Source organism: Mus pahari, chromosome 1, assembly GCF_900095145.1.
Source record: "Mus pahari chromosome 1, PAHARI_EIJ_v1.1, whole genome shotgun sequence".
Taxonomy (NCBI): Eukaryota; Metazoa; Chordata; class Mammalia; order Rodentia; family Muridae; genus Mus; species Mus pahari.
This window is the reverse complement of record NC_034590.1, coordinates 40092777-40102776: the sequence shown is the minus strand read 5'-3', so window position 1 is coordinate 40102776 and position 10000 is coordinate 40092777. Positions and strand designations below refer to the sequence as shown.

Genomic DNA, 10000 nt, shown 5'->3' with positions numbered 1-10000 from the left:
GTGTGTGTGTGTGAGAGAGAGAGAGAGAGAGAGAGAGAGAGTGTGTTTGTATGTGTGTGAGTGTGTGTGTGAGTGAGTGTGTGTGTGTGTGTGTGTGTGTGTGTGAGAGAGAGAGAGAGAGAGAGAGAGAGAGAGAGAGAGAGAGAGTGTGTGTGTGTGTAATGGGGTCCTGAGTCACAGAGTCACTCTGGCCAAAACCTCTGACAACCTGAAGACTGACCTTTATTGAGCACTTACTGAAAAGGTTATCAGTCACAGACATGACCCTGAGGTAAAGAAGGGGCACACCCCGAGGACCTCAAGGGACAATGTATGCTAGGCAGTCAAGTGTACTGGAAAGTCAGTGGGGGAGGCTGCCCAGCCTGAGTGGGGAGCTGTGGGAAGGGTTGGCCATGACACGTGGTAGGGCAGCTGGGGTTGGTGTAAGATGTAGGCAGGGGTAGCGGGGATGCAGAAACAAGAGCACGGAGATGCTGGAGGCTGACTGGGTGGGATGCAGAAAAAGACCTTTCAAAGATCCCAGTCTGCCTACGGTTGGACAATCCTATATAGAGGGGACTGACAATAAAGCATCTCTCAAGGCACTCAAGCAAATGGACTTAAAAGACATGTTTCCTACAAGCCAGCTCCTGAAAAAAGTGCAACAGCGAGGAACAAAACTGACCTCCACTTCTGGCCTCAGAGACCGGAGATAACTTTTGAGATCGCCACGTGTCATTAGTTCCATGATGACCAGGGTGGGCTGGCCTTGGGATACCACACCCAGCAACCGGACCTGGAGGAATCAAGAAAAGGACTCAGAGGGGGAGGGGGCATCCCACACGGTGACCTATGCCTCTCGGAACTGGGTGGTGCTGGGCCTGTGGCCAGGAGTGGAGTTCTGGTGGGAGGGTGAGGCTCCTACCTCAAGAGTCTGTGGTTAGTAAGAATGCAATGGGGAAACTACCTATTGGGAAGAGGGCAAGACAACAATTCCGTAGCTGGCCAAGGACACAGAGGGTGGTCCCAGGGATGCTTTCTGTCCATGTCTGGTCTTGGCTTCTTACCACATGGTGACAATTGAACTCTTTCATCACCGAGGCCTCGTTGAGAAACTCGATTCTTTCACGCATACTTGCAGCCTCGTTCACCGTCTTGATGGCCACTCTGGTTTCGGGTTCATCCTTGACCACGCCCTTGGCCACTCCTTCATAGACCATCCCAAAGGACCCTTGTCCGAGCTCTCGGTTCATGGTGATCTTCTCTCGAGCTACCTCCCATTCATCAGGCACGTACACTAGTAACAGACAGGATGGAAACAGCCCTCAGACAGAGATTACAAGATGCTGTTCCCTAAGACGCACCGAGGAGAATATCAAGGTACAAACAGTCCAGCACAGGGACTCAATCTTTGAGGACTCCATGACACTTGGAGGGTAGTACTAGTAGCTAAGAACCAGGAGGAAACCAAGAAACCTAAGAGACAGGGAAACCAAACCAAACCACACCACAGTGGTTCCTTTTTCATACCCTTGTCAAAACCCCAACCCAACAAAATAAAAAAAGCAAATTAGCCCTAAGAGACAAAGAAAGTGGGACTTCTGTTTTGTCCATCTTCATCAAGGGATGATAATGTAGGTCAGAAGGAGAGAACAGTGGGAGGGGAAAGGACCAGAGGGAGTGTCAAATCTCCTCCTCCCTGGATGAAGCCAGAGGTGAGAAACACCCTTCTGCATGGCCTGGGTGCCCCACTGTAGGCTTTCAGCACTTGGAGTCTGCTGCTCCAACTGGCATGTGCTGGAAGTAAGGCATACACTGCACTTCAAAGACTTGCTTAAAACAAAAGGTATTTTTTTAAAAGATTTTAAAATTCATGTATACATGTGAAAATCTCTCTCTCTCTCTCTCTCTCTCTCTCTCAAATGTGTGCATGTGTGAGCACACATACACACATGCACACATTTGAGGCAACACATGTGTTTGGGTGCCTGGGAAATCCAGAAGACAGTGTTGGCTTCTTGGACCTAGAGTTCCAGATGGCTGGAGGTATCGTCACAGAGATGCTGGGAACTGAACTAGAGTTCCCCAGAAGGTCAGCAAGGCTCTCAACTGCTGGGCCATTTTTTTCCTCCCAGCTTTGTGTTCCAAAGACTTGGTTAGAAACAAGTTTAAAAAGATAGTTTTTATATTAAAACTGACTGTTGGATGTTGTGGGCTAAATGAAAATTCTAACAGGTTTATCTCATCAGCTTTTATGCTTAAAAAAAAAAAAACATGGCTACTAGCTGGGTGTGGCCACAGGAAGCTGCAATCCCGGCCCAGCCCACTGGGCATGGAGGTTAGAGATGGGGTCTGCTGCACTGAGGGCATCTTCAGATCCTGTCTCAAAACACCAAGACAATGTGTCAGCCACCTGTGATGATATCAGACCTGTAGTTCATGTGCTTCATTCCACCTCTTCCATAGCCATGTCTGACAAGCTCAATGTGGCTGAGAGGGAGAAACTCAACCAAAACTAAAGAAGGCAGAGACTCAAGAGAAGAGTCCTCAGTCATCAAAAGAAACGGAAGAAAAGGAGATGAGAAAGAGCCCCCCCCAAGCGCTGAGGCAGGCCTTGTGCACTACAAGCACCGTCTTCTTGTATTCCTCCATACAGCTGTCTACCTCTGGAAGCTGCAGAGGTTGGATCCAGTTTAAGCTGCCCTGCTGCCCCTTTTGCCGAGATCTAGTGACTACAGACTGCCTACTTCTTCCACAGTTCAAATCCCAGATGATTCAAGGTGCCCTGCAGGCTGTAAAATGCAGTTTAATCCCAGGGCTGTGCTGTGTTGTTTTTCAAGTGATTTGGCTTAGTGGAACGAATACTGTTTTAAAACCATCAATTCTGTGAATGGCTGTTTTCCCTGTGTGCATCTGCACCGTATGCACATAGCACCTGGGTGCTCCTGGCACGGGGGTCCGGGGAATCAAATCAGGGTCCTTCTAGAAAAGCAGCAAGTGTGTTCAACTGCTGAGCCATCTCTAGCCCCGGAATGCATAAAAGCATTAAAACAAGAAACCAAACCAAACCCGGAGGCCAGGGTCTGGAGCTGGCTGGCAGAACTCTTGCCTAACATGGATGAAGCCTATGACCCCCCTTCCGGGGGGGGGGGTCTCTAGTGAGGCAAGTGAGCTCTGGGATCGAGGGGGACTCGGTAGTGACCCCGGGGCTTTGGCCTGCACTCTGCAACGCCAGGAACCTCCCTGACACGGACCTGAACGGAATTCCTTCTCCAGCTTCCATTTTTGGTTATGCTTGATCTGGTTTGAGAAAAATAAATAAACGAATAGTTCTCAGAAGGAAGGGCGAAGAGAAGGAAAGAAAATAAGAGAGGCAAGTAAGAAAGACCAAACACAGGCTCCATCCCGTTAACACCAGTGGGTACAGCGAGAAGTGAAATCGTATTAAATTAATTCATAAGATCTGGAAAGAGAATACCTGCTCCATTAGAACCCTGACCTAACATAGTTACTGACAGCCCTGTCTAACAGAGGACGGCCAGCAGACACGGCAAGAAGGAAGCCCTAGCTCAGAGACGGGCCTGGGAGGGGAATCACGGCTGTGTTTGCTTTTATACTTTTAGATGCTGAGCTGCAGCTGGAGGCGGGAGACCACCAGCAGGTCATCATGGTTATTAGTCACCCCCAGAGCACTAGCCCTTACCTCTAAGTGATGCCTCAAGGGAAGGGTGTTTATTATAAATTCGGGGTTGGGGACCCCACTGACTTGTATTGTGAAGAGTGGAACATACATCTTGTAGTTTGAATAGGAGTGGCCCCCATAGACTCACACATTTGAATGCTTGGTCATTAGGGGGCGGTGCTACCTGACAGGGATTAGGAGGTGTGGCTTTGTTGGAGGAAGTGTGGCACCAAGGGTGGGCTTTGGAGGTTTCAAATGCTCAAACCAAATGTCTTGCTCTATTTTTGCTGCCTGGTCCAGATGTAGAACTCTTAACCCCTCTCCAGCACCATGTCTCCCTGCATGCCACCATGCTTGCTGCCATGGCAATAACGGACTAAACCCCTGAACCTGTAAGCCAGCCCCTTTAAGCCAGCTGTTGTCACGGTGTCTCTTCACAGCAGCAGAACACTGACTAAGACACATACTTTATGTCTATTCACTTACTCTTACTGGCTGATTTGGGGACAGGACTGCTCTATCTTGTTCATACTTGCCTTGAACTTGCTATGTTAATCCAAGCTAGCCCCGAATTGACAAGACAATTTTTCTGCCTCAGTGTCCCCAGTACGTGGATTACAGGTTCGTGTGACCACATCTGGCTCCTGTGCATGTTTTTGTATTTCATGGAACATGTATGTCAGGTAATTTCTCAACTAGAATTCTGTCTTCCAGAGGCCTCAGACAGCTTGTGACCCTGCAGAGGCTGAGCTTGCTTAGGAGAGCCTAGGAGGCAAGGTCTTTATAACACCTCTCTGTAAGGATGGGGACCACTGTCTCCATTTATTACCTCTAAGGAGCCAGGCTAGCTTTTAATGAGAATCAACTACACAGCTTGCCGCAGAGCATGGAGTTAAAAGCCCATCACATCCATGCCCTGGGAGGTCCCTGAAGTTAGCTCTCTCAACCCTTTTTCTAAACTCAATCCAGCTGCTGCCAGAGCTGTTCATAAACTGCATACAATGTTATCAGCACTTTCCTGTAGGGGATTCTCAGTGGCTCTTGACAACAGCAACATGCAGATTAACTCTGGGAGAAAGAAGTTTGTAAAGCACCTTTCAGATGCAATGTCACTTTGTAGCTCTTTAGGCAAAGGGCTTGTGCTGCTGCAGTGCTTGTCAAAAGGCCAAACAAACCAAGTGCAGATGAGGTGACAGTGTTCTCACCTGTTGACCTGGGTGGTGACAAGTTTGTTCTTGCTTTGTTTTGAAGGGGGGAAAAAGACAATTTCTCTGGCACCTCTTTTCTCTTTTACAATTATTGACCTAGACACAATGCCTGCATGGTTCTGGCTAGTTAAGAGACTGAGGTAAGGTGCTCGGATCATCTGAGGCCAGGAGTTTGAGGCTAGTCTGTCTAATATGGTAGCTAGCGCCTTTATAGAGAGAACCTGCCTCAAAGCAGAAAAAACAAAACAAAAACAAAACAAGTTCTTTGTATAAACAATGCATATTTAGTTTCTTGATTTTCCTCGTTTGCTTTCTTGTTTGTTTGGGTGGTGTGAGGACAGAGCCCAGCTTCTGGAACATAGTAGGCAAATGCTCTATCACTAAACTACATATCCAAACTCACTTCATTTGTTTGTTTGTTTATTTATTTATTTATTTTAAGGAGAAAGATGTTCTCCATAAGTAACTACGCTTTCAAGTATAATGCTTACCCTTCTAGTGTGTTTTCTATGCTTTATAGGCCCAAACATATGCACATATGCCTATTTAAAAAATAACTCTGTAAGACCTTTTGCAAACAGAAATAACATCATTATTCTGCACCTGATTCAAATTCAGAAGAGGCCGTTTTTGATTGGCTTTACTATAAACATAATCCAGTTATAGATGATTAAAGAAACCATAGTAAAACCATACGTACTTACATGGGGCTTTTAAATTACCAAGCATTCTCTCTGTTTTTCCATGTGAGCAGGACAATCAATCGGACTGTTTCTTATCTGGGCCGTATCTACTTACACTTCTGGAGCAAAGAAACATTCCTCCCGAACAAACTCCTGCACTGCGTAGACCCCCATCTAACCAGATTCCCTGTATAGCCCAGTCACCTCACGGCTCTTCCACACATCACACCACGAGGATTCAGGAGGAGGCTTGGGATGTCCCTTGCGCTGACTTCCCACGACTCAGCTGTGGGAGCCTGAACAAGTCCTTCTCAGACATTCTTTTTTTTTTTTTTTTGCCTGCATCTAGATGGGCATGAGAAAGCTACAAAGGCTAACCAAGGAGAGGAACCCCTCCCCAGTTTACTTAAAAGGTCTGAAGCCAGGCATAAGCACTCAGGGGGAAAAAAAAAGAGACCAGCAGCTACAACACAGGTTCCGAGTCAGAACTTCTGAGCCATCTAATTAAATGACTTTCATTAGTTACTGCCAAAGGGAATGTAAATGGGTGGATAGGTTGTATGACCCTAATCAGGATAGAACAGCAGAGGGATTCCAAGACCACACAAAGCTCTATAGCCTTCACAGGCCAGGGAACACCTGCAGCCCCACCCCGAGTTGATACCCACTCAGGATGCCTGGCTGGCTACAGCAGTCCTCTGACTAGACGGTAGTAATTAGAATGCTCCTTTCACTCTGGTGCCACACTTCAAGCGGCTAACTGAACTGCTTAGCAGACTGGCCACTGGCATCTCCAGAGCCTGGTTTTTATTGGGGCAGCCGAGAGTCCCAGAATGTCTGACAGTCACTGAGTGCTGAAGATGTTATTAAAAGACAAGAAGGAAATGCTACCAAAGGCAGATCAGAAGGCAAAGGTGCTTCAAAATTATGCCAGGCTTCTCGCCAGTCAGCACCCGACAGCTCCCATATTCCCACACCTTGGCCAGGACGCTTACCATCAGCTGCGCTGAAATACTCAGGGTTCACAGAAGCATACAGCACTCCATTGCCCAACCTGCTGTTATTTCTGTCAAAAAAAAAAAAAAAAAAAAAAATGAAAACAGGTCAACAAATCCCGTCTCTATACATTTCTGTAAATACTTTTTCTTTTCCTTCCCCCCCACCTCCCTCATGAATTATCTTGAGCAAGGGATGCAAACCATGCTCACTGCTAATGGGACCCTGGCCTGCACCCCTGATCCAGGCCCTAGTATCTGAGGACAAATTTTTCCACTTTTGTCCTGGCCTCAGATTAGAGCTTCTAAAGAAACATTTGTTTCTTTGCTTTACTGGAAATAACAAGGCCCATCCATGGGAAGCTAAACTGACATGCTTGGAGAAGCTCTTACAGGGCAGCAATCTGTGTGCTAGAACAGCCAGAAAGCAGACAGCGGGCACAGAGAAAGAAGCAGCACCGCCTCTCCCGTTGCTGTTAACCAATAGGAAATGTCCTTTTTTCCTCTCTGAAGAATGTCTGACGAGGAACTCTGGCTGCCCAGTCTGCATGGTATTTTCCCCCACAGACGAGCTATGTTCGAGTTCAAATCATCAAGACAGTGCACCACAACTACTGGCTTCCGCCAGCCCAGGCACTCACCTCTTTCTATGGAAGACATACAGCATGATAACCAGCCCCCCAACGATCAGCAGGATGGCAACCGGCAGAGCAATGATCAGATGCATGAAGTTCTCATACGTTGCTGCAGAGACAAGGAAGGAAAAAGGAAGATGTCACGCATGAGGTGCATAACTGTCTCACCTCATCTTTTGTGTAGGGTTGGAAGCATGATAAAAGCATCTCTGAAAAAGCCTTTACTCCCCTTATCGCAAAGTAGGAGTCTTTGAGGGGTCTTTTAGTGCTAGGATAAGACCAGCAAACGAACTGAATTGTTTGGGGAAAGAGGTAAATAAATACACACTGAGGTACACACTCCTTTAACGCACTGCATATTTTGAATACAGCAAGTAATTCTGAAGGTCAGCACTTGTTGTGTGTAGTTTTGTAGAAGTTTAGCTGAAGGAAAATGAGCAGACTCTCATACACATACTAGTTGCTCATGCTATTCTTATCTTTAAGAAAGTTCCACAGACAGCTTGCTCGCCACCCCTGTCCCCCCAAAGCACTGGATGACCCTCCTTGCCAATGTTGCTCTGAGTGTTCTACAAATATGTAAAACCAATTCAAGTCTGAACTTGCTACCAGTACCTGGGTGGTGGGTACCACAGGATGGCCTCCGGGGGTTTAGGTCTACACCTCTGAAAATTCTAAGAATTCTGCCAGATTCAAGAACTCAGTCTGTGGACAGGCGGAGTAAAATGGATGTACGCTGGGCATGGAGGAAAGAAGAGATGGGGGAGCGAGGGATGCTTCCCCTGAGGGAAACAGCTTCCCGGGCAGAGGAATGTCCTGCAGAGGGTATTGAATGATGATGAAGGGGTTTGGTTCAAGCTCTGTGGTTTCCACTCCACTCTTCAGACTGAGAGGAGTCAGGGGCTCACCAGTAAAGCCTATGTACTGCAGCCGTGACCAGGATATCAAGCTGTTCCTTAGTATGTAACACTGGCACTTAGATTTGGGGACAACCAACAGCTGTCTAACTGAGCACTAGGAGGAAATTCTTGCCCGATTCTGTAAACCTAGCCGACTCTCTGTAACCGACGACGACGAGGTCGTGGACACTAGAGAACCTGCTACTGGCGCTTTCCTGAGGCAATCTACTTTCTAACTGCAGTTTGAGTACTCCAGCTTCTACTCACAGGATAACTGCAGCTCTCAGGCCTCGCCAGAGAAGCCGCTTTCTGCAGCAGATGGAAAGGATTAGAGAAAACCGTGACTGGTCAAAATACAGGGAACCGCTGACCATGGGGTACCCATGCCCAATTGATATACCCCACACCACAACCTCCATAACAAATGCTCGTGGAACACTGCAAAAAAGGGCGTGGTAAGATTCCAAGAGCCAGAGAGGCCCAGGGTGTCTGCTGAGAGATGGTACCTTTTATGTAAGAGACCCACCCGCAAACGTGAAATCTCAACAACGCGGTTACCTAAACTTGCGTAATGACAATTCTCATGCTTTGAAGTGCGGGGAAATCTCTGAAGCCCCACCCTACATGAGAAGCTACGAGAAATTAATGGCTGCTGAGAGAAGGAGGATCAGGCTTTATCAGGCATAAGCTCGCTGATAGGCTAAGCCAATCCCAAGTGGTCATCCCTAAACACATACATGTACGTGTAACACTAAATGATCTTGGCAGAACACGTGTGTGTACACATATGTGTATATGTATATAGATATATTTGTGTCAATGTGTGCACAAGTTGCTTAGCAACAATAATTAAAGTAGTCATGAATCTGAGAGAGGTGGGCATGGAAGAAGTTGGGAGAAAGAGGAGCCAGATGGTATAAATACAGTATTCATGTCAGAAATTCTAAAAGGCTAAAACTAAAACAATTAAAAAGAAGCATCAGTGAACTCTTTCAAGGCCAGATTGAAAACTGATTCATGTACTGGGGAGATGGGTGTGTATGTGGACACACTGGGGGCCTCTGCACACTGCCAGGTCTAGAGGAGTTAAGGGAATGTACCAGTCTCCTGTGGCATGCTATGCATCGCTCCAGTCAGACCTCAGGAAGAAATCCTTTTCTATAAGCAAGATCAGAGAGGTGTCCTAGCTTTGCCAGGGCTGCACTGATAGCTGACAGGTCAGGTTCCAAAGCCAGAGCCTGGCTTTCCTGCAGCCCTGGCTCAGAACAGCCCTGGACTGGCTGGTTTTGTGTGTCAACTTGACACAAGCTGGAGTTATCACAGAGAAAGGAGCTTCAGTTGGGGCAATGCCTCCATGAGATCCAGCTGTGGGGTATTTTCTCAATTAGTGATCAAGAGGTAGAGGCCCCTTGTGGGTGGGACCATCTCTGGACTGGTAGTCTTGGGTTCTATAAGAGAGCAGGCTCTGAGCAAGCCAGGGGAAGCAAGCCAGTAAGGAACATCCCTCCATGGCCTCTGCATCAGCTCCTGCTTCCTTCCTGCCCTGCTTGAGTTCCAGTCCTGACTTTCTTCGGCGATGAACAGCAGTATGGAAGTGTAAGCTGAATAAACCCTTGCTTCCCCATGGTCATGATGTTTATGCAGGAATAGAAACCCTGATTAAAACAAACCCCAACCCAAAAACTGGGAGGCTGGATTCCTGTTATGTACCAGAAAGAATCAGTAAGACTCCAGTTAACGGGCTGGTGAGATGGCTCAGTGGGTAAGAGCACCCGACTGCTTTCCAAAGGTCCAGAGTTCAAATCCCAGCAACCACATGGTGGCTCACAACCATCCTTAATGAGATCTGACTCCCTCTTCTGGAGTGTCTGAAGACAGCTACAGTGTACTTACATATAATAAATAAATAAATCTTTAAA

At 47.2% G+C, this 10000-nt stretch overlaps 1 protein-coding gene across 1 annotated transcript in view; it reads right to left on the bottom strand.

Annotated features, from left to right (window-relative positions):
* The window catches only part of Igf1r (insulin like growth factor 1 receptor), a 284214-nt gene that overhangs the window by 25011 nt on the left and 249203 nt on the right, over positions 1–10000 (bottom strand). The window contains exons 14-17 of the mRNA XM_029547129.1: positions 7189–7291; positions 6548–6618; positions 1047–1276; positions 665–775 (exon numbers count right to left, since the gene is read on the bottom strand). Coding sequence (XP_029402989.1) covers positions 665–775; positions 1047–1276; positions 6548–6618; positions 7189–7291 — 515 coding nt within the window. The remainder of the gene's footprint in view (positions 1–664; positions 776–1046; positions 1277–6547; positions 6619–7188; positions 7292–10000) is intronic.